Here is a 24,574-nt window from a genome sequence, read left to right on the forward strand (position 1 = left end):
CTAAGTACTTTTGAAGTAAAGTAAAGCTTTGGCGACTACAGAAGGTTTTTTTTTCTCTTCCAAATAAGATCTGGATTTTATTACCGTTAAACTTAGTGCTCTTTTTTTTATTAAAGACTTAAGTTAGCATTTTCTTTTGCATATGTATGCATATACACTGCTCAAAAAAATAAAGGGAACACAAAAATAAGACATCCTAAATCTGAATGAATGAAATATTCTTATTAAATACTTTGTTCATTACATAGTTGAATGTGCTGGCAACAAAATCACACAAAAATTATCAATAAAAATCAAATTTAGCAACCCATGGAGGTCTGGATTTGGAGTTACACTCAAAATTAAAGTGGAAAAAAACACTACAGGCTGATCCAACTTCGATGTAATGTCCTTAAGTCAAAATGAGGCTCAGTAGTGTGTGTGACCTCCACGTGCCTGTATGACCTCCCTACAACGCCTGGGCATGCTCCTGATGAGGTGGCGGATGGTCTCCTGAGGATCTCCTCCCACATTAAAGCATCCCCCAACTCCTGAACAGTCTGTGGTGCAACATGGCGTTGGTGGATGGAGTGAGACATGATGTCCCAGATGTGCTCAATTGGATTCAGGTCTGGGGAACGGGCGGGCCAGTTCATAGCATCAATGCGTTCGTCTTGCAGGAACTGCTGACACACTCCAGCCACATGAGGTCTAGCATTATCATGCATTAGGAGGAACCCAGGGCCAACCGCACCAGCATATGGTCTCACAAGGGGTCTGAGGATCTCATCTTGGTACCTAATGGCAGCCAGGTTACCTCTGGCGAGCACATGGAGGGCTGTGCGGGCCCCTAAAGAAATGCCACCCCACACCATTACTGACCCACTGCCAAACCAGTCATGCTGGAGGATGTTGCAGGCAGCAGAACATTCTCCATGGCATCTCCAGACCCTGTCACGTCTGTCACATCTGCTCAGTGTGAACCTGCTTTCATCTGTGAAGAGCACAGGGTGCCAGTGGCAAATTTGCCAATCTTGGTGTTCTCTGGCAAATGCCAAACGTCCTGTACTGTGTTGGGCTGTAAGCACAACCCCCACCTGTAGATGTCGGGCCCTCATACCACCCTCATGGAGTCTGTTTCTGACCATTTGAGCAGCCACATGCACATTTGTGGCCCGCTGGAGGTCATTTTGCAGGGCTCTGGCAGTGCTCCTCCTGTCCCTCCTTGCACAAAGGCGGAGGTAGCGGTCCTGATGCCGGGTTGTTGCCCTCCTACGGCCTCCTCCACGTCTCCTGATGTACTGGCTTGTCTCCTGGTAGCACCTCCATGCTCTGGACACTACGCTGACAGACAGAGCAAACCTTCTTGCCACAGCTCGCATTGATGTGCCATCCTGGATGAGCTGCACTACCTGAGCCACTTGTGTGGGTTGTAGACTCCGTCTCATGCTACCACTAGAGTGAAAGCACTGCCAGCATTCAAAAGTGACCAAACCATCAGCCAGAAAGCATAGGAACTGAGAAGTCGTCTGTGGTCACCACCTGCAGAACCACTCCTTTATTGGGGATGTCTTGCTAGCTGCCTATGCTTTCCACCTGTTGTCTATTCCATTTGCACACAGCATGTGAAACTGATTGTCAATCAGTGTTGCTACCTAAGTGGACAGTTTGATTTCACAGAAGTATGATTGACTTGGAGTTACATTGTGTTGTTTAAGTGTTCCCTTTATTTTTTTGAGCAGTGTATATCAGTGATACATTTTGGCTTTCATTCTTTAAAAGTGGCAGTAAGTGGGTTAGTCAGAGCAGATGAAATGAACAACTAAAAAGAAAAAAGGGAGGTGTAAGCTTTTTAAACAAAACAATCCCTGAATAATGCATACCTTGAGATATATCTTCAACAGCCCTACGAATTCCTCTATCAAATGCTCTTGCATCAGCAGGACTTTGAAATGTGAGGCCAAATTTTTTTTCATCAATCTTCCAGTGGTGGAAAGTTGGCGTAACCTTATTGTAAATAAGCTCCTTCTTTAACATACATTCCAAAACCACCTGAAAAGAAACCAAGTTAAAAGAGGAGGTTACTATAAAGGACTTGTCTGTGTTTGTATATTTAAACAATTTTTGTATTATCAAACCTTTTCTCAAAAAAAAAAAAAATGAAACAAGTCACAGCATAAAAGACCTAATTACTAAACTATACAATGTAAATATAACCAAAGCTGTAAAAGCTAGCCCCAAGTGCCCATCAGTTTAATAACCTATTCCACATATCCCAAAAATTAATTAATGTGAAATCAAAAGCAGAAACAGAAACATTTACACAAATAAAAAGGAAGCTGTATAAATGGGAACCATTGTCAAGATATCCCTGGTTTTTCATCCCTGCCAGCAAGTTTGGCTATACCTGAACAGAAGCGAAACTGTCTTTAAAGTGAACTGATTATGGACTATTCAGATATGTAATAAACATATTTATTACATAAACATAGTATTTGAAAGTGACAGCTTTCACAAGTGATACAATATTGGAATAGATTGCTTGATATGCCCATGTGATATCCCTGCTTTGCAAGCTGCACTGTGGCCAGTTTGACCCAAGAAGGCTGTTTGCGTATTTATTTGTAACCTACTTTTATTATTTTTGCAAACAAACTCAAGGCAGCAAACATATCCAACACACCTTTCTCCTCTTATTTTCCGCCCTGTCAGGTGGTTTGGGTTGAGAGAGAGAGAGGGAAGGGGGGAGAGAGACTGGCCCAAGTCACTCAACTGGCTTTCATGGCTCAGCTGGGACTAGAAGTCACGGTTTCCCTCCTTCTAGCATGGTGGCCTAACTACTAGACCAAACTGGTTCTAGGCAACTGACTAATCTTGTGTTTCGCTTTGTGGCACCTGCCTTTTGGAATGAAATTCCTAATGATATGTGGGTGGCTTCCACCTGAATGGTGTCCTGCAGATCCTTAAAGACCTGGTTCCTCTCCTAGACCTTTGGCTAAGGTGGTTTGAAGCCATTGCTAGGTATATCTCATATGTTTTATGTATTGATTGGATCTGCCATTTGTTTACTGTTTTATGTAGATTGTTATTGTTACATTGTTTTGTACTATCAGACACTCAGATTCAGTCTGGAGTTGGGTGGTGGTCTAAACTGAATGAACGAATGAAATGAGTGAATGAATGAACCACAAACATTCTTCCCTGGCTGTCCAAACCTAATTTGGATGTGACTAGGATATCAGTAACTAAGACTGACTATATTATAGTGGTTAAGAACCAGGATCAGAAAGAACCAGATTGTAGTCTACTCTTAGCAACTGAAGTCTATTTGATGGCTTTGGGCCAGTCACTGTGGAAATATAGAAAAGGGAAAACTATATATGTCACCTTGAGCTCCTGAATTAAACGCAGAATAGAAATACAAGTAGTCCTCATCTTATGAACACTGATCTTATGAATCTCGATCATGGAGTGAACCAATAGTTAAAGGACATGTCACATGATTGCTTTGTTCAAAAAACACAACCTCAGCACTCCCATTGTGTCTATTAAGCAAAATCCCAAGTATTAAGTGTGAAGAATGAAAGCTGCCTGCAGAAGGATTTCAGCTCCATCCTCCAGTAGTCAGCTCTTTAAGAATGAAAAGATTGTTGCAGGGGTTCAGGCCATTGTAATTTCAGACTGTTGTTAAATGAATGATTGTAAGTCAAGGACTACCTATAGCATAAATAATTCTAAATACATATCTGGTTGGCCTTTATTGAAAGAAAACCCTTGATTTGTTAGGGCTTTGCTGTCTAATATCTCTGTTAATGTTCTTAGTGCTGTACATTAAAACGTTTTTCCCCTAAGAAAATAATTTCACAAAATCAGTATATGAATGTATTCTATTTATTTAAACAAATCCAGGTTTTCTTCTTCTTTTCTGTATCTATGCAAACAAATGGGGATTTCTTTATTATGGACTTGTGATGTAGTTGCTTTAAGGAGCTGTAGACAGATGTTATATTTATGCCCTTACACATAGTGAACACCATTTCAGAATCAAATCCAAACCATTTTACAGCCATAGTCAATTTCCATCAACTGGCTTTTGTTTTATGATGTTCTGTTTCCAAACTGATTTTCTTTCCACAGAATGCTGTTACGTCCTCTTCAATTTTTGATTAAAAAAACCCGCTCAAAATATGTGGATAGCATCCAGGACTAGCAATTATAGAAAAAAATGTGATGGTTTTTTCAACAACAACCCTGATTAATCTATCCAACTTTTAGTTTCATTCACTGATATCCTCCCTTTCAAGAAGTAATACAAAGATTTCTCACCTTAACCTATGTCACAGCCCTAACCTGTGACAGGATTACCCAGATTTTTCTGTTCAGTTCAATATTTCCAATCTTTTTTTGTCTCTCTTTTTTCCTTCCTAAATCTGATTGTGCTAAATTTCCATAGTCATTGAACACTAAATTAGGGAAGAAGCATGATACCAAGCAATGACATTTTAAAAATTGTCTCTTTACTTCTTAAATTCCTATTCTGGAAGCCTTAATGGTACAAGTTTCAAAAGCCTTTTTCTTTGTCTGAATATGCTGTTCTGAATTGATTAAACAAAGGCAACAGAGAATAAGATATGCAACAGGCAACAAACCAACTCATTATAAAATTGGAAAGCAAAGTAAGTATCACTTTAAAAGCAATAGCATCTGACAATCTAAAATACTGAAACCTGCGTGCCTGCTTAATGCTTCATATAAAAGGAACTATCAGGCAATGTTTACATAGCTTAAAACAGCAGCAGACCTGTCCAGGTTAGAGTGGAAGGTAATTGTTCAAACTAGACTGGCTGGAGCCAGATCTCAGAAGGGAAGTATAATGAAGGAGGAAGTGTGCAATTATGTCAAGGGTGCTTTGTGCAGAAAGAGTGAAAAAAAAACTGCTTTACATTCCAACAGAGGTCTAAACAAGCTGGGTAAACAAGTCCAGAAATAGTCTCTGTCATTCCAAAGTGAAACTCATTTCCTCAGTGCTATCGCTTTTCAAGATACCAGGAAGATTGTTTGTCAAAAACATGTCAAGCAAGTATTCTCATTCATGAAAGTACACCTAGTATTTTGCCACAAGTACTCTCAATTAAAGCAAAATAACTCAAAAGATTTTACTTGCATAAGACTTCTCTAATCTTGTGCTTTCTAGATGTGATGGAGTCACACCCACAGAATTCTCTTCCCCTGTCTAAATTTCAATGCATTGCTCTTTTGAACTGGACATCTTTCTTGCTACCCAACCCAAACAGACAGGCAGCAAGTATACATCAAAGCACATCCTAATGTATGTTTGTTTCAAGTTAAGTTATATTCTTAATTTCAGGAGTGAATTGCTGCAAGAAAATTTTTAATAATGTAATGCCAAGTAGGCTTTAAAGGTTCAAAAATCAAGTGAAGTACAATCCCTCCTTTTTGCCTTCCTTTTAAATTCACTCCACTTTACTATCTGAGGTTTCAACTCATGATTTTGAGCATCTTGACTTAAACTCCTGAACCTAGTGACCCGGATGGCCAGGAATGCTGAGATGGGAAGTTCAATGTATCTGGAGGGCTGGAAGAGACTGAGTCAACCAGTCAAAGAAGCTTTACAGGGCTGAAGAGTAGAAGTAAGATAAAATAAAGGTATGGAAACCGGTCCATCCACATTGAATGACAGGACAACTCCTAAAAAAACCAAAGGCAGGGCTACTTAATGAGTGTTTAAGTCTGACCTATAATTAGTGGTTTATGACAGCCTCCCCCCCATGACAAATCAGCTGTCTGCTGAATCTTTCTCCCATCTTTTCTTTCTCTCACAGGCTCTGGATATCAGTGCTAATCAGAATTTCCTCTGATTGTTTTTTTTTTATATAAAAGTTTTACTTTTACAACATAATACAAATAAAATATCTTTTTTGAGAGCAGCATGATTCCAGGTTATCACATCTCCATACATAATCTCAGTAACATATTCATCTTTGTATTCAATTTCATATCTTGTCACTGTTTTATCAATTTCTCAATAATTTTTCCCTTCCCTTACTTTCCTCAACCTTATTTATGATTATCTCATTCCTTTCTAATTCAATTACATATCTTTTTCTAAATTTCTATATCTTTCTAGTCATTATATTTGTACTTTTGTCTGTCCTGTTTATAATTTCATACATTCTTTTTTCATCATCATCCCGAAAGGGGAAAAAAAAACAAACCCAATTCCTTCCCCTTCCAGGCATGAAAAAACAAGGTTTCCCCTATGATTACCAAGTTGAGTGTGTCACCTTTATTTATATCTTATAATTGTTATCCTTTCAAATCTCATTAAACATTTAATTTATACATTATACAATTGTAACATTCAATTTCTAATATCTATTTTATATCAAATAACTCCTTTCAACCGAATTCCACTTGGGACTTTCCCTTAAAAATACACACAAGTTCTAAAAAAAGAAAAATTATATAACAATAATGAATAAAATGGTTATTCTATTCCAATTCATCCTGACAATTGATATTGATTTCATTATAAATCTTCTACATTTCTTTTCAATTGTATTTTATAAATCATTAAGAACAATTAAAGTATTTTCATTCCTTCCTTTTAATCCCTCTTCTTTTACTTTTATTCCCTTACTCTCTTTATTTCATTTAATTATTAGCAAACATTCCATTACATAACAATACCAGTTTTTTCTTTCACTTAAATTACCTATGTTTCATATTTTCTAGCTCATTACTATTTCCAATATAACACTATCTCTTGTACCCTTGCAGAATCCTCTTTTTATATTTTTAACCATTATCTTTATGTCTTTTAAATACCTTTAATCCTTGTACGTTTCCCGTTTCTTTATTTCCTGTTTCTGTCCCTTATAACTTCTTTTCCTTTTTATCTTTCCCGTCTTTTTCTCATCACCCTTTTTGTCTCCCTCTCTCTCTGATACTCCCCTCTGTAATCCTATCTTCTGCTTCTTCCTAATGTTATATTTACTTTTCAGACTATTCTTTATTTTAGTTGTTTCCTCAGATCTTGAATTTTTAACTCCCTTCCCCCCGCTTTCCATTTTACCCCACGTTGAATTGTTTGGTCGTCAAAGATGGCTTCTTCTTTGTCCAGCCCTTCTTGTTCTTCAAGCATTTCTTGTTGTTTTTCATAGTTCATAATCTCCATTTCTAAGAATTGAAGTGCGAAGCCAAAGGATCCTCCTCCCTCTTGCGACTCTTCTTTCATTCTCTTAAGGTTCCATTTTTAATTCTTCAAGGAGTACTGCCATTTTAAACACTTTTAAACAACCACCTGATTAATTTTAATTCAAACCACTAAAAATCCAACACCCAAACTTCCAAAAATTACCAAATAATCCAAAACTGTTTCTTCTTGCTCCTTTTTTCCATTTTCCCTTTCCTGGGGCTCTGTTGTCTTGTAACAAAGTTTCAGTTACAATATATCCTTTGGAAGTCTTGTTAAAATTTCACAGTTAATTCTTTTTGTTTCCAGGTGGTACTCTCTGTTGTTTCCAAGTTCCACCCTTTCTTTTTCCCTCCACTTTCCTCCTTTTGAAGGCTTTAGAATATCCAGAAAGTCTTTATTTTCTCTGTGACACTTTAATTTCAGCTTAAAATTGCCTGTTAGTGTCAAAGTAAATTAACACAAATTTCTTACTTAAATCTCTTTTTTTTTAGTATTCAAAGCCAATTGCAACTGTCCATGTGAGAAAGAAAAAAAATATTTTTTTCCTTTTCCCTCTCTTCGCTGCCACTTTAAAAATCTTCTTTTAGGAACAACACTCTTAATAATTTTAGTTTCTTGCTCAGATGTTACGTCTGCTTAGCCCGGTCTGTCAAGCTCTCCCCTTTGTCTTCCCTCCTGCTCAAACTTGTCCCTTTGGGTTCCTCTTTGAGGTGGCCATTTCTGACCACTGGTGCAACTGCCTTTGGGAAAGGGACTAATGACCAGACATGCAGCTCGCCTCCACTCAGCTAGCAGTCTCCCCTCTCTTTGCCACCTCTAAGGGGTGGCTTCAGCCCCAAATCCAAAGGATCGGGGCACTCCAGCAGCAAGCATGGATCGAAACTGCGCACGATCTCAGATTTTGGTCTGTCACCGAAGAAGCCCAAACTGAAAGTCCTCTGATTGTTGTATTACCTTGTGATTCTGTACATATATACACAAGAACACATTGCAAAAGGAATAGCAGCAATGACAAAATAGTGGCCTTACTGGGAAGCAAGATTTTTTGCTAGCTCAATCTTAATTACTGTTTCAAAGCAGCTTTTACAAAACTTTTCTTATAATAGCGTACTGTTGACATATTACACTGAAAGAAAAAAGTTGTACTTGTTAAAAATGGTGAGAAATCATAAAAAGTACATTCTAGCTGCTCAGAACCTTTGAGTCCATGCCAAATATATACATGGTAATATATTTTCAGATAGGAGAATAATTATTGTTGCCGTCTTGTTCTCCATTCGTACATTTTTAATGATGGATAAAGACACACCTTACACAGAAGTACCATAGATAGTGACTTTCCAATTCTATCACTTTTTCCTTCCTCTACAACTAGCCAACAGTGGCCACATCATTTGGAAAACAGCAAATGTCTGTTGATTTCCTGAACTGTATACTCAATTCTAGGTACAGAAGAAGAACAAACAGCTGCTCTTCACTGAAAGCAAGCAAACTGTTTCACCAAATCTTTCCTTCCTTTCTTCTCCTATGGTTTGCCCTCTGGTAGTGGCTTCTCTTCTTTTTGTTCTCTGCTTTTTCTGACTTGATAGCTAAGGTAATATCTTTTCAAAGAAAAGAAATATTTGAAATCCAGATTTCCCTTTTTCTTCAGGTAATAAAAGGGTCAATAAAAGATGGCAGCAGCAATGCCATTTGTTGACTATATTGAAACAATGGTACTAAAGGCATTGCTTAGTTGGAAAGCCAGGAGTACAATGTGGTAAAATTTAAGACAGAAGATGAAAAGAGGAAGAAGCACAATAAGCAAAGTCATCAATTTCAATGTGTGTGTGTGTGTGTGTACTAAGTGGGATTATATTACTATATATAACTGGACAATCCACTGAAACTCCTTCTCTCATCCATATTATTCTTCATGATTTAGCTTATGCGAAGCAATTATTTCACTATTCCCATGCTAAACTTTACCAACATTACTTAACTCGAACAATTTGCTTCAGGTTCTAAAATGACACTTTTGAAGATATTCAGGTATAAATTCTTATCAACTTTTTGCTGGTGGCAACATTATGCAAAACTGTAAGGGGCAACCATGGAACAGGTTTCTTACAATGTAAGAAACTCTTAACTAACCCTTGGATTGAAAGTTGTTACAAAAGGGCAGAAAAGTAGGCATCAAAAAATGTGCAATATAAGAAAAGGACCCGGATCTAAATTTGCAACCCCACTCTCTATCAATGGCTTTATATATCCCTAAAAACCAACCATGCTTCACCACATCTACAGACCACTTCATACATACATGATTTTAAAAATCAGCATGCATTTAAATAGCAAATCAGATATTTAACACTAATGATTATGACTAAATTTTTATATATTCAAAGACTATTATTTACCAGCTGCTCTGTTGAGAATAAGAATAAAGCAATTTCACAAGCTCTACATTTAATTTAAATGGCAAAACAGGTACTCGGGGGCAGATATTACATGGATTACTATGCGCCAGCCTGATGGTTTCCCAGTTATGTGGGAGCTGCTTTTCTCTGAGTGCCTCTTCTGAGTGGCTATAGGTAACATTTAAAGAAAGTAATCCATCTAGGGAGTTTCCAAATGCCAATTCCAGATCTTGGTCTCTAACCTTCTGGCTGAGTTGAAACCCTAATCTTATGTAAATGTAACTTTCATCAAGCTAGTGCTTGATGTTTAAAGAGCTCTTTATTTATGAGCAATTCAGTGAAGTTATATCCAGCTGCACCTATAAGCATGATAATGTGCAAGAAATGGATATCTGAATTATACTAATGAACAATTCTATTCCAAACAGGAAACTAATAACCCATTTAGTTTGCTGATTTCCTGCAATTTATCATTTCATTTTTCTGGCAAAAGTCTATTTTAACTAGGGGAAAAAAGATTTTTGTTAGTTGCAAAAGGATATGTATGGCAAAATAAAGGGATAAGGTCAGGAGTGAATGAGTTTGAATGAATGTAGATTAAATACAAAAGTAACTAGTATGAAAGAAGGATATTGAGATATTTTGGTCAGACAGAGAGCATTAAGCACATTACAAAGTCAATCTATGAAGGAAAAATAAAGAGAAAAAGATCCTCAAAAAGAGACATGAAATTTAAAAAGCTAAAGGCAATGTATGAATTAGATTTTATCTTATTTGAGTTCTGCTTCCAATTAATTTGCTTACTATTTCTTACACTTTTTCTATGATTTGTATAGTGATTCTTATCTTGAAATGGATTAATTTAAAACAGTGTTTTTCAAACTTGGCAACTTTAAGATGTATGGACCTCAACTCCCAAACTTCCCCAGCCAACATGGGAGACCACGGTCTTAACATTTAACACTGCAATAAATTTAACAGTACCAACAATACATCTCTTTCAAATTTTGCAATTCTTATTGTGATAATTATTACAAATCACTTTAAACAAATTTTAGGTGTCTCTAATGCAAGAAATAGGAATATTCAATGGCTTTTTCAATTAACCATTTTTTATTGCAACCAACAGTATTTTCCAAATGATCAGAACATTTTATGAACTTTGAAATTTAAAACCATTTACTAAAATGTGTTTAGGTGTGTATATAAATGTGCACATATGTCTGTGTGAGTGCGCATGTGCACACACACACAAACTCACAAAGAGAAAAGAGTAGGGGAACAAACACATAAGTATAAACAATAGGGTGTTGCAAACTGTTTCTTATGGAGTTACTTCCCTTTGACTTACAATTAATATCACAAAACAGACATAATAATTATTTTTACCGTTTTATCCCTGAGACGCTCCCCATGTATAAGAAAATCAGCACAGCCACTTTCTTCTTGGTGAATGACTTTGAAAATGGTGACGCAGCTTAGTCCACCCCCTGCAAGTGGTAACCATCCACCACTTGAGTCATCACGGGTCATCACCACAGCTCGCACACGGGCATAACTATTACTGAAACAGATTAAGGATAAAGAAAAATAAGTTTTCTATTTTGGGAATGAATATGATTAAATTAAGTCAGTGCAATAGCCACGTTAAATTATTCAAGCCATCTAGTTAATCATACAGTTTTCAAAAACATTTGATATCCCATGATTGTCAGCAGCATTGGGAATCTATTTGGTAATCTGAACTGATTACTGAAGAGCTGTGGTGCCACAGTGGTTAGAATGCAGTATTGTAGGCTAATTCTGCTGACTGCCAGCACTTTGATCCGTCAGACCGGCTCATGGCTGACTCAGTCTTCCAGCCTTCCAAGATCTATAAAATGAGGCCCAGATTGTTGAGGGCAATATGCTGACTCTGTTTTCCAATGTTTCTTATAGGAAAATGGATCCAAGATAGACACTTTATTGCCCAAGCAAGATCAAAACACTGTTAACAAATCTTCTCTTCCCAAATTTACTAGACCACATTAGATGTGATAGTCTTGCATCAGCATGTGTAGCATGGCAATATTGGTCAGGGCTGGTAACCAGGGCAACACATTATTTGATGCAGTTCTGTTTATATTCAGTGGTACATTCTCTAATTTGGTGAGAAAGGAGTGGATACAGATTGGATCATAATAACTTGCCACAAGAAAGCATCAACTAAGTAGGAGATAATCACAATGTTTGCTCACTTGATTCCTGCAAAAAGTCACTTAACTGCCAGTAAATGCATACTTAATTTTATCATCACTGCCTTTTTGGGATATGATGATGGAAAGTCAGCATCCAGTAGAAATTAAACAACAACAGGATTAATGTTGTATTCATCCTTTTGCACCCTGATATTTAAGTTGAAGCTTTTTGGAGGAAGAGTTAAATGATTATGAAAGAGACATTTAGGGCACCCCAATGTAATCTAATTATAAAGTACAGGGCATAAAGAACAGTTTTAAATTTCCTGTTTATCAGGTGGGAAACAAAACTTTTTAAAAAGGGCATTGATGCATTTATTTAAAAGAAAACAGTTAATATGCTTTTAGCTAGTCTTTGGTACTAAAATGCCAAAAGATCAGGTAAGGGACCAAATTTATTAGATTTCAAGATGGAAGGCACAAGTACATAAGAGCATACCATTTTAATGAAGGATAATCTGAAATTAACACTATTCTTCTTTACTATATTAGTACCAATCAGATTTATCTTTTCTTTAAGAACTTCACTGCACTGTTACTATGGATCCAATATAATAAAAAATAATACAATGTGATAAACAAATTAGAACAACAAATACCTTACTATCAATAATACAACCAGAATCCAATTATTACCCACTCAAACATACTGGAAGAGTTCCATATAGTGTTTATTAGTACTTTTAGTAGATTAAAAGACTGGATTTAGCCAAGAACATCTACACAATTCCCATTACTAAAATCAGTGGGGAAGCCAGCAGGAAGTTGCAAATTCATCAGAGGAACATATTCAAGATTACTTTAATAGAAAAGGACACTCAAAATTTATTTATAAGCAATTTCAAGTACTTACATATGCATTCTTTTGTCTGAAAAATGTTACACTTCAGATAATTTTTCAATGGATCCCAAAACTTTTGCTTTTATTTCCAACCCAAATTATGAAAAAGCAACGCCATTTATACTGCGAATGTGTGAAAGCTCACCCACTCTTTGTATTGAAAAAGCAAAAAAGGATGTGGATAATTCTCCTTAATGTAAACAAATTTATGTTCTATCTGTTGTCACTGCATTTCAGCACAATATCTTGGGATGTGACAAGGAATTCTGAAATGTTTAATAACAGGTAATCTTATAGCCTAGTTAGAATTCTGCACAATCAGAGATCTCTGTCTATTAAGTCTATAAACTTGATATCCTGTTTATGGGCATATGAAAATATGAAATGGGAACAGTTTATTCATTTTTTGTCTGTTAGTATTAAATGAAGCTCTATTCCATTCTCCTGTGAACAAAAATAGAAAGAAAAAAATATACCAGTACCATGTCCAATTTCCCCTCACATTAGGGATATAGGACAACTATGAAATCTCCAGTCTGACTATGCCCTTCAATCAGCTTCTTTAAATGTCACTTTTTTGATATGGAAAAGCCATCATTTCCTTGCTTCCTCCCCCACCCAGCAGCCACCATTTGACTGCCTGCTGGCCTTGGACTTATAATTTCCTGCTGGCTTCCCCACGGACTTTCTCCTTGCACAAGCTTCCCACAAGCAAAATACATGGGAAAGCTGACTAGAATTCAAAGGAGGGAGGGAGAGAGGAAGATGTCCAATGTCACTTGCCAGATTTCCACAAGCAAAATCAATGAGGAAGCCAGCTGGTAGTCGGAAGTCGCTCCCACTTCCATTACTTGACCCATGATCATTCTGTTTCTGTTTAGGTAAGGAACTATCTCTGAGATGATGACCCAACAGGACATCGGATGTCTAATAAATATATGTATTTGTTGACAGAACAGTAATTGTCAGTAGAGCAAATTTCCTTTTCTCCCTACATCCCCATAGGATTCCTAAGGGTAAATTTCATGCTACAGTGATTTATGGGAGAGGACAGCAATTGCATAACAAATTCAAACATACATAGTCTAACTTTCATCAACTACATTTAAATGTGCAAAACCACAAAAATAAAGATAAATATACACACGTTCATTACCACACTGAAATGCAATCATGTATGGAGAGATGCTAGTGCAATAAATAAATAGGGATGCAATAATATTGAGTTCAAAGCAGAAAACTGCCTTGGGTCTTGTGTGTTATGCCCACTGTATCTATTAATGGCTCCTTAAAGAAGATGTGCCTTTTCTGGATACATATGGTAGCTGTGCAGCACCCGGTTCTCTTTTGTCATATTCTCACTATATGCTAAATAAAACATAAAGTCCCCAGAAAATATGTGCCTGGATGTTGCTGCCTTGTCACCATAACTTTAATTCAATCCTGTGGGATAGATACCACAGTTTCTATGTGAGCCCAAGAAATGGCACAACTGATTTAAGGAGCTGCCGATAGGGACAGCAAGCATGCCTACTATATTCAAGGTAACTTTTTATTTAAAAAATAATAATTTACTTTAAAAAAGCAACTATGTCAATTATGCATTTAGTAATTATTTCCCATTGTCATATTAACATTTAACGTACAAAGTTTCATTAAGTAACGAAGTATATTTTCTTCACATTTGGACAAAACACCAGAGAAATGTTAATACAGTGTAACTTCATACTGCACTTTGTATGTGTTTCTATCAAATCAGACCCAGAGGTGGTATTCATCAGGTTCTGATTAGTTCTGGATAGTGGAAATTTTGAGTAATTCGGAGGACCGGCAAATTCTACCTCTGACTGCCCCTGCCCCCATCTATTCTCTGCCTCCCAAGTCCCAGCTGATCTCGCCACAGCTGAGTTCGCTCACAGCTGATCATCGGAGCTACCGGTTTGCCTGAACCGGTAGAATCCACCCTGAGTAGTGGGCTGTTGCTACACACCATTGTTTTCTAAAAATGCTGGAGTGACCTATTGGGAACCTAAGGGCATTGTCTTCTTTTGTTGCCCTGCACAAGAGAACAGAGCTGGAAAGCAGGTTAATGGGGTGGGGAGGGAATGGGATTTTGCAGTATACTTCCCCTGTCATGCCTACCAAGCCATGCCCACAGAACCAGTAGTAAATTTTTTTGAATTCCACCACTGACCAGACCTAAGAGTAACAATCCAAAAGAACAAAAACATGAAACACAGACCAAAAACACTGAAGAGAGGGTGTATTATTTTTTTTGCTATTTAAATATTGCTAATTAGACCATAATGCAGAATTAACTTAATCTTCAAGTTGGGTGGGGGAAAAATAAATAAAACAAAAGTAACTTATAATCAGTATTTTAGGATATCCAGGTTTGGAGAGAGACTATGAAGGGAGAGGTTAAAAGAAATGACAAACTCATTCATTCAGTTGCTTCACTTAGTGTAAACAAAATTCAAATCTGTACTAATGCGTTGAATGCAATGTGTTCCTGGCAAGAATTCTTCTTGACTTAGTTGTCAACGAAGAAAGCATTTTCTTTTAGTTTGCTACTGTACAAGCTTTTCAAAATTGGGAAACAGATTTTAAAGGCCACATACAAAATGGTGTTGAAGTATGGAAGGCTTATACTGAAACTTGCATGAAGATTCAGTGGTTCATAGTCAGCCATTTTTAATACAATGATAACCTATATTCTCCTTTGGAGAAATATCAAAACATCAAGGGGTGAACACAGAGCTTACATTTTAAAAGAGCAGGAATCTGCTAGGACAATACTGCTTCTTCCCTCTATGGAGGAGGATTGAGAACAGATCTTATGTTTCCTTCCCTTCTCATTCCCACCCTGAATACTTAATGATTGCTGAGAGGTTCAGAACTGGTTTTAAAGTAAAGCTCCTGGAACAATCAGGATAAGGGGTTCTCTATTGCACTCGCCAAGAATGACCCCATATACAAATAAATGCAAATTCAACCCTGAGAGACAAGGACAGTATCCATTTTGATGAATTACAGGAAAGGAATCTTGGAAGCTGGCCTTGCTATTTGCTAATTTGCCTTGCAAAGTTTTCAGTTCACTGTCCATACACAATATCTGCAAAATGCAAGGTAGCTTTTTTGTCCCTTTGGTCACATCATGATTCTCCTAAAGGGAACAAAAAGACCAAACAAAGAAACAGGTTGAATACATGCACATGCATACTTATACACCCTCTTCTGGTGGGAGTATGCAATTTATGCAAAGGGGGGAGGTATATAAAAAGTAATCTCTGGATCTGAAAAATGTCCATATTTTTCTATGCATTTTTTATGTTTCTATGTAACAGGTATATGCCTGTAGTATATGCACAGCTTCTCACATTTTTTTCCTTGTAAAGCTGGAAACAGAAATACATTGGAATTTAGATTTTCTTTAGCAGATTTATGGCTTGCCTTAATGTGCAAACCAGAAATTGTGCTCTAAAATAAACTCTAGTCCAGGGACCCCCAACCTTTCTGACTCCAGGACTGGCAGTGGAGGAGGGGTTGGGTTCGTGTGCACAACCTAGATCCCTTACATGCTCAAATGAAGCTTTGTGTGCATGCCACTTTAACAGCCTGGTTAACAAGCCATGCTGGTACCAATCTGCGGCCTGGGGGCTGGGAACCCCTGCTCTAGTCAATTTCCAAACCAGTTTTAGCCCTTCAATTGCTTTTGGAAGTTTATTTTAAACTTAATTTCTAATTTGTCCATAAGAAAAATATATGCTAAAGCAAAGTGGTGATCAAGTAAAAAAGCTGATCAAATATAATAGTGTTTTGTACAGAATCAATCTTATGTATGAGCATTGCCTAAATTATTACTTCCATATAACCTATGAAAGATAATATGTTAAGTGATTATGTATTAAATCTCTAGTATCATTTATAAAGTAAGAATAATAATCTAATACAGAACACATAAGCTAGTAACTGTTATTATCAGCCATATATAGGGACATACATAATTAATTTAAATTTGCAATGTCCATTCCAATATTTAGAATCTTTTGTTACAAAGAAATCAGATAAAGTGATAGTTTTGATTATAAAAAAAACAGAGTCAAAACATCATATTGCATCAAACAACCACCAAAGGTAAATTATACCCTAGAAACATTAATTATATATGAAAAGATGTAGAGCAGATGACCTCAAATCCTTCGACAGAACAAGCGGTCAAATCTGTCAAAACAGCAGAATGTTGAAGTCACTTTGGTATCCCTCAGTTGGGTTTGACAGATAAACAAGTCCTTCTACCTCAGCCTGTTTCACTTGTAATTATAGTTCTTCCAAGCGGTCACCTACTGTATGAATTAACACTCATGGGTTATGTACCTGTACAAAGCCCTGTTAGGAACCTGTTGGCATTTGTATAAATTCTTTGTGAGCACCTGCCCTATGGATCCCATATAATCTTTCCAAATTTGTATAAGTTGTAAGACAAACATAATGGATCTGAAGTAACAGTAATATTGCCTGGAACAGTATAAAAAGAAGGCTGTATGAATTCCCACTTAATTACTCCAAAAAAAAATCTCAAAATACAAACGTTTGCAACAGAAGTTAAATGACTGTGGCAAAAGAAAACATAAGATAGTACCAATAGTAACAGGTGCCCTGGGAGCAATCCCAAAACATGTTCAAAACCACTTGAACACCATTGGTGCCAGCAAAATCGGTCAATTGCAAAAGGCAGGTTTACTCAGAACAGCCTACATCCTGCAAATACTTTTAATGTCGTCAAACATCAACATTTGCCTATCGGAGTGCCTTGGGAAGGACTCCATAGGTGGGTAAAAATGTTAAATCCAGTCTAAGCATTTGGCTATGTGATCAACCATCAAAATAATAATAAAGTGACCATGATTTCAGCAGTTATCCAAGAAAGAAGTTTTGGATGGCACTTCAGAAAAGCTGAGCATTGATTTCCATCTGTCAATTACAAAAGACCACACTGTTTGGATTTGTACAAATATTACATTACGACATCCTAGGTTCTTGGGAAGAACATGATGCAAATGAAGGCCAACATTAGCTAAGCAACTGACAGCTGTGTATATAATAATAATTATTCCAACAGTTTTAAGCTCCAACCCCAAAGATTTCTTGGAATGGAAAAAAAGACCACTTCATATAATAATTTAATTAAAAATTTCATTTACTATGAATATAATTTTTACATGTCTGTAGAAAAGAGGGAATATTGTATTCTTTCAGATTTGAGTTCCTTATGGTAAAAAAGTTTGGTGCAGTAGCTTATCTTGTGGACCAAGTAATTGTTAATATGTAAATATTCGAAGATAATAGTTCAATCAACTCTGATTAATATCAGGGACCAGTAGCTATGATCAATCAAAAAACCAACATGTTTTGATCCTGAAAAAATTACAGATCCAGGCTTTGGAGATTTATTTTATCTTAAGAATGTCAATTTTTCCCCCCTAGGCATCATATAGGTATTGCTAATTAACTTCAGGTAAATAGTCCTCAATCAAATAGAATTTCCATTAGCAATGATGCAAAATTATTTACAAAATAAAAGTTCTAACTTCAGTTGAGCAAAGATAAACCCATAGAAGCTAGAAATAAACAACTGTATCTTTATTTCAGACAACAAGGACTTAAGTTGTTGAATGACATACCTTGCTACCAAAAGGGAAAAAGTTATTCAGAGGTTGATATTGGATATACTGTAGTTAACATCTTTTTTTTAAATGAAAATCTTATTCACCCTTTAGCTTTAAAATGAATCAATTTATCTATGAAAAAAACATAATATTTTAGCATATGATACAAGGACCAACTGAGCTATGATAGGTACCTGAGTTCCAACTACGAGGAACAAATTATATTTATGGGGTTAGTTCTAGCTCCTTAACCACAGAGGTTCATCTCCAATTTTTCAAATCATCTCCAATTTTTATGAAGAGCAGGATGCTATCAATTCAAGCCATAAATTCAAGATGCTGTATTATAATAACTGTTATCACTAATAAACTACAACTACCACCATTACAGAATCAATTAAATGCTGATTAAAGTAATTAAAGCAATTAAACTAATAGTTTAGATATGGCTGTTTAAAACTTTATATAATGGTAACATCAATTTAATAAATCCAGAGATTTCAGAAATGATTGTTCTAACACAATCCTCTGAACAACAATTATTTGCTTACATTTTGTTTTTTCTTGTCTAGCTAGTAATAAAATGTTGGAGAAACCTATGGAAAAGTATGGTAGAGTTATTTCAGACACTGAAATGATGTGTCTTGTTTTCTAGCAGATAAAAAAAACTATTTACCGATATATTTGCTAGAAAAGTATGTGACATTTTCTATGTAGTTTTCTTATGCCATGCCAATCATAAAAGGGATTATACACATGGATTATAATTTAATTTATAATCCACATACCATTATTCAATTGTTAAGAAAACTCAAGATCTGGTCTGTGCCTGGGTAAAAAAACCTGCTTATTTTAAATGAACAATTCAAATCTATTGCATTTAAGTAAGTCATTTAGTTTCATTTTCCTTGAATTTTATGATATAATCATTTTCATTGTATTAGGCATACTGTACTTTAAGATCATGCCCTACAAGTTAGTCATTCCTCCCCACCCTCCAATTTAAAAAGCCTGAAAAATTAGTTGCCTTTTGGTTGCTTTTATTGTTTTATTGCTTTTACTCCAACTGTTCCAATCCTGTCTGAAGGTTGATTACTAGAACTATAGTCAACCCATTTTTTTTTCATTCCCTGCACACAATATTTCTTTTCTCTGCTTCTTTTCTTTATCCAATCTGTTAACAGACCTGTTACCTCACTCAGGGTCATCTCAGTTTATTCTAGTCTTTTATGTTAGACTTAGTCCAAAGTCCAAGTATCTACTGGATCACTTCTGCCTGTTTCCTACAGTAACGCTTACTCTTGGAGAATTCTCCTTCAACATTCCTTCATACAAAAATATGTTCGAGAATTTTGTCTTTTTAAGTTTTACATCTTGCTCAGAAAAAAATGAAAACAGACACTCATTTTTGATGGATCTCCTTTCAATGGCGTTACTCTACTCTATACCAGTTTCCTAACCTTTCTGGCTTTGCAGACCAACAAGGGGGGGAGAGAGAAGGGGATGTTCCATGTGAGCAGTGGGTGACCAAACATGCACAACTCCATTTGCACAAGCAGTGGGCACGCGTGCCGGCAGCTGGCACAAATGGAGCGTGCAGACATGTTCGCCCACTGTTTGCCCGTTTCCACAACCTGGTTCTGAATGGACAGTGGGCAATGGCCTGGGATTGGGGACCCCTCCTCTACACCATTACATTGTGTTCTATATATTGAATAACAGAGGTTAGGTTTCTAATAGGGTTTTAAAAAAGTAGAATGGTATCTGCTGAACTTTTATTTTAAGGACAGAGTGAAACTCTGTTTCCTCCAGGTTTTTTTCTCTGTTTCCTCCACGTTATAAATCAAAAACTGAGTTTTTATTTCAGAATTATGTTGTTTATACATCCTGTATATTTTAATAATAAGCAGGAAAAGCAATGCTTGGATTTGCACATATTCTATGCCAATACATTACAATATGGGTGTCACATGATGTATCACAATGTTTTTTTTCCCTTTGTGGAGCTGAGGTGGGCATGGCCTGCAAGTGAGGCATTTGGCCTGCAGGCTGCCTGTTTGACACTCCTGCATTATAACATCCTAGGTTCTATGGAGGCCAAACACCAGCTAAAGACTGGGGTTTGATGCTAGTTCGCCTCCTCGTGGTGCACCGTAGATAGCCTAGTAGTGTGAACCAAATGACTAGCAACAATTGGCAGCCAGACTACATTGAAGAATTGGCAGTTAATGACAGTTGGCAGCCAGACATCTTTGTAAAACTCCTGGCTCTCTAAATACATGGCAACAGATCACCAGCATTGGTCAACTCTGAACAGGATCCGTACCCAACATGGTGTCTGCCAGGACTCATTGTTTAAGTGGGGTCTTGTCTCTATCCCTCAGTGTGACTGTGGTGCTCCTCAACAAAATATCCATCACATTGTGTCCGAATGTCCATCAAGAGCTTACATGTCCCAATGTCTGCTTTTTTCAACATAGACCATCCTGTCCTTGAATGGCTGGGTGGACTGGAGATTAACATTTGAACTACTATAAATCCATGTATTTGCCATATGCTAAATAAATAAATAAAACCACTAAAGAACTGGCAGCTGTGATTTCACATTTTTGTGTATATAATAATAATACCATGTTTCTCAGGAAATAAGGCAGGGGCTTATTTTTTTTTAGATCCCCTCGAGGGGTGTCTTAATTTTTCCCCCACGCGCACCCTTGCCTCTCCACCGGGCCGCTTCTTTAGCAGCCGCAAGGAGCGCCTCATGCACTTCCTTTCTTGCCTCCCTGTAGCCTGCTGTCATCCACTGCCTGGCAAGATGCCCGGGGTGGTGGTGGCTTTGGATGAGTGACGACTGTGGCAGGGAAAGCAGGGATGAAAAGAAGTGGTGCGGTGGCCAGACTTTCCAGAGTGGACTACAGCAGGTTACAGGTAGGCAAGCAAGGGGGCACGTGGGGGGCCGCTCCTTTTGGCAGCCGCACATGCGCTTAAACAGGCTCAAAATTTTGGGGCAAGCCTTAATTTAACCGCATGTGCACAAAACAGTGCTGGGCCTTCATTTTTTTTTGGGGGGGGGGGGGAAGACAAATAATAACAACAACAACAACAATAATAATAGGCATTGACAAAATAATGATAAAGTCAATTGCAAAAGGCAGCTTTACTCGGAACAGCTTGCACCTTACAATGATACCATTAACATCATCAAATATCTACATCTAAGTACCCCAGGTTTTGAAAAGGACTCAGTGGACAAAAATGCCAATTCAGTTTGAACATCCAGCTGACTATGTGATGAACAACAACAATAATAATAATAAATATAGACTACAAACAACAGCATGACAAAGTAGCAACAAGGGAAAATTGAAAGATCTCAATACCATTTGCCTGCAAGCAAAAACTGGTGAACGCATAAAATAAGAGAAAGGAATAGAAAAATGAAGAAGACAAAGTGCTCTGGCACTTAATAGTTCAAACAGATAGGCACTTGCTACGTAACACCCAGACTTAACAACTGTCGATAAGAAAGACAAAAAAAAGTCTGGTTAGTGGACATGGCAATAACTTGAGACAACAGAACAGAAGAACATCATCAAACATCAATGTCTGCTTATCCTACATCAGTGATAGCTAACCTTTTCGTTGTCACGTGCCGAAAGTGCATGCCTGCACCCATAATGCAATGCATGTGCGACCCCAGCCCCCTGCACATGCGTGCACAACCTTGTTAAAGTTTAGTCGATTGATAATTACTAAGCTAGCTCACATAAGATACTGTTGGCCAAAGTTGTGATTATGTGAGCTAGCTTAGTAATTATCAATCGCCACTAGGAGCAATCATGGAAAAGTATTATTAGGAGACTGCCAAAAATTAATAGGGCTCTCTGAAAGAGTGTTTAGAAAAATGATTTAAAGAAGCTTAGCAATATGCACAAGCTGATGTATTAGGATTTGTTTGGTTAATCACTATTTTTGCTCAATCAACTATACATGTTAGGAGTATAATTCTCGTAATTCCTACCCTCCAGTAGCTTGACTGAGGTCATGTCCTCTTTCCTATTATCTGTTGCAACATCGTTTTCTTTAAGGGAGATACAGGATGATCTTAATTTTCTTTTGTCTTCTTCCTCACACCTCATTCCTTATCTTTCTCTACATTACTTAGAAGTTATCTCAATCTCCACACCCTAGATTTCTCACTCCTCATGTTGTAAAGACAATCTTTATACTAGCCACATATAAATTGGATTACAGTCTATTTTTCTAAGCAACTAAAGTAAAATAAATGCTTCTTGAGGGTATTTTTAATTTTCCAAACTCTTTATTAGTATTATAAACAGATTTATTTCCAAATTGGGCACCCCTGAACAAAATATTCTTCTTAATGAATCTCAAGTGAACAATATTGACATGGCTAAAATTAAGCACCACATTTTTCTGTAAATTTGAATCCACTTACTATTTATATGCAGTTATTTATTCAGATTAAAAAAAACATATATAAGTTGCAAGTTCCGACACCCTCTTCCATTAGCCAAACTCATTGGAAGTTATACTTCAGGGTCATCTGAAAATTCACAAATTCTTATTCATTTTAACAATAAAACATGATTACCAAATCAACATATGTAGATTCATTGTCAAGATACGCAGAGTGACATGGATGCTGATATTAAAGTTCAGCTTGAATGGGAAAGATTGAGACTGGAACATTTTTTAAAATTTATCAATCACTTTTACCAATCATATTTTTTTTCCTCTATTATTTTGTTGCACAGTGTCAGACTGGAAAATGTTAAAATTTAGGATGCAAACAAGCATCCTTACCACCACCAGCATTTCTTGAATGCTACAGCTGAAATGGGAAATAAGACAATGGTAACAATGTTTAAATGATATGAATGCCATTTGTAATAAATCTATGATTTAAAAAAGCCTAAATTAATGGGAGTAAAGACCAAAAGGAAAAAAAATGATACTGAAGTTCATTAAACTGTGGTTTGTTAAATGGACAGTTTATTATATTTTTCTCTCAATCTTGCCAATCTGACCAGGGAAGCAGCAGGTTTTTCCACTTGCTACTATATTATCTTGATTTTATGGGTAAAAGATATCAAAGACCAAGGACAAATCATTGTATTTTTATTACACCCTGCTTGGTCAAAAACAGGAGGGATATGCAGGTCGGGGCTTAGACCAACTTCAGGCAGAGGATTTCTCAAACCAAGTCAGAAGAAAAGTCCAACAACTTGCCAGGTTTTAAGAAACATGTGTCCCAAAATACTATACAATTCAAGAATAAATGTCCTCTTTGAGTATGGACTTATTCAATAGCAAAGTTCTACTCAGCAGGGGCACCTTCATCAAAAGGTTGTAATAGATGATAGTTGTACAGTCCAAGAAGCGTTAAACTTGACTTTCACATTGTGGTTAGATTGAGATTTTCATGCTCTAATCTAATGTGTGAACCCTGGCATGCACTTGATCATTATTCCTGGCTTTTTCCAATGGCTTGATTATTTACTCGTTTGTTTTACTTTTATATGCTCCATAGAGTGTAGGTCATAGAAAAACCCACAAGCAATATCTTCATTGTGATTGCCTATCTCAGCCATCATTCTCCATGTTTCCTGTAATGATGCACCCACACAACACTAATAAAACTGCCTCCTCCCTTCCTGTCTCCCTTATAATCCCCATTACCTTCTGAACCCATGATACCAAAGCTGAGCTCATCAAGAAATATTGTGTAATAGTATATGTGAAGGAGGAGCTTGAAGAGATGAAAATAAGCACCCCTGCTAAAATATTTTAATCTCCTTATGAACTGAAGATGTGAAAATCAGCATATATTACACTTATTAATTCTTCATTTGGGGTTTAGAAGGATTTAGACAGAAGTGATTTTAAGAACCAGTTGTCTCAAAATTAAAATAGTGGCACTCCTAGTTATAACTCCTAGTTATGCAAACATTCAATGTTATTTCCTTGGGCAATTTAGACAAATGAGATTGTATTTTGTATGTTAGAGTCAAGGAAGTATAAGGGTAATCAGATATCCAGATTACACCTACCTTTCTATCTTTATGTCTGTTTACAGAGTCCAAGTCACTCTTTGTATGAACTTCCCACACACCAGGAAATGCACACTATACCACAAACAGTTCAAAGTAAACTTTCAAATCCAAGTAAATCCATTATGAACAGATTATATTGTCAATTTCAGCTTT

The 24,574-nt window shown here is 36.7% G+C and overlaps 1 protein-coding gene across 1 annotated transcript in view; it reads right to left on the reverse strand.

Annotated features, from left to right (window-relative positions):
- Nucleotides 1-24,574, reverse strand: part of SPRED1 (sprouty related EVH1 domain containing 1) — an 82,946-nt gene that overhangs the window by 18,040 nt on the left and 40,332 nt on the right. Inside the window, exons 2-3 of the mRNA XM_026664552.2 lie at nucleotides 10,987-11,161; nucleotides 1,863-2,031 (exon numbers count right to left, since the gene is read on the reverse strand). Of these exons, the coding sequence (XP_026520337.1) occupies nucleotides 1,863-2,031; nucleotides 10,987-11,161 (344 nt within the window). The remainder of the gene's footprint in view (nucleotides 1-1,862; nucleotides 2,032-10,986; nucleotides 11,162-24,574) is intronic.

This window comes from Notechis scutatus, chromosome 1 (genome assembly GCF_049901735.1).
Source record: "Notechis scutatus isolate UNSWTSFEM ecotype Mainland chromosome 1, rNotScu1.2, whole genome shotgun sequence".
In the NCBI taxonomy this organism is placed as follows: domain Eukaryota; kingdom Metazoa; phylum Chordata; class Lepidosauria; order Squamata; family Elapidae; genus Notechis; species Notechis scutatus.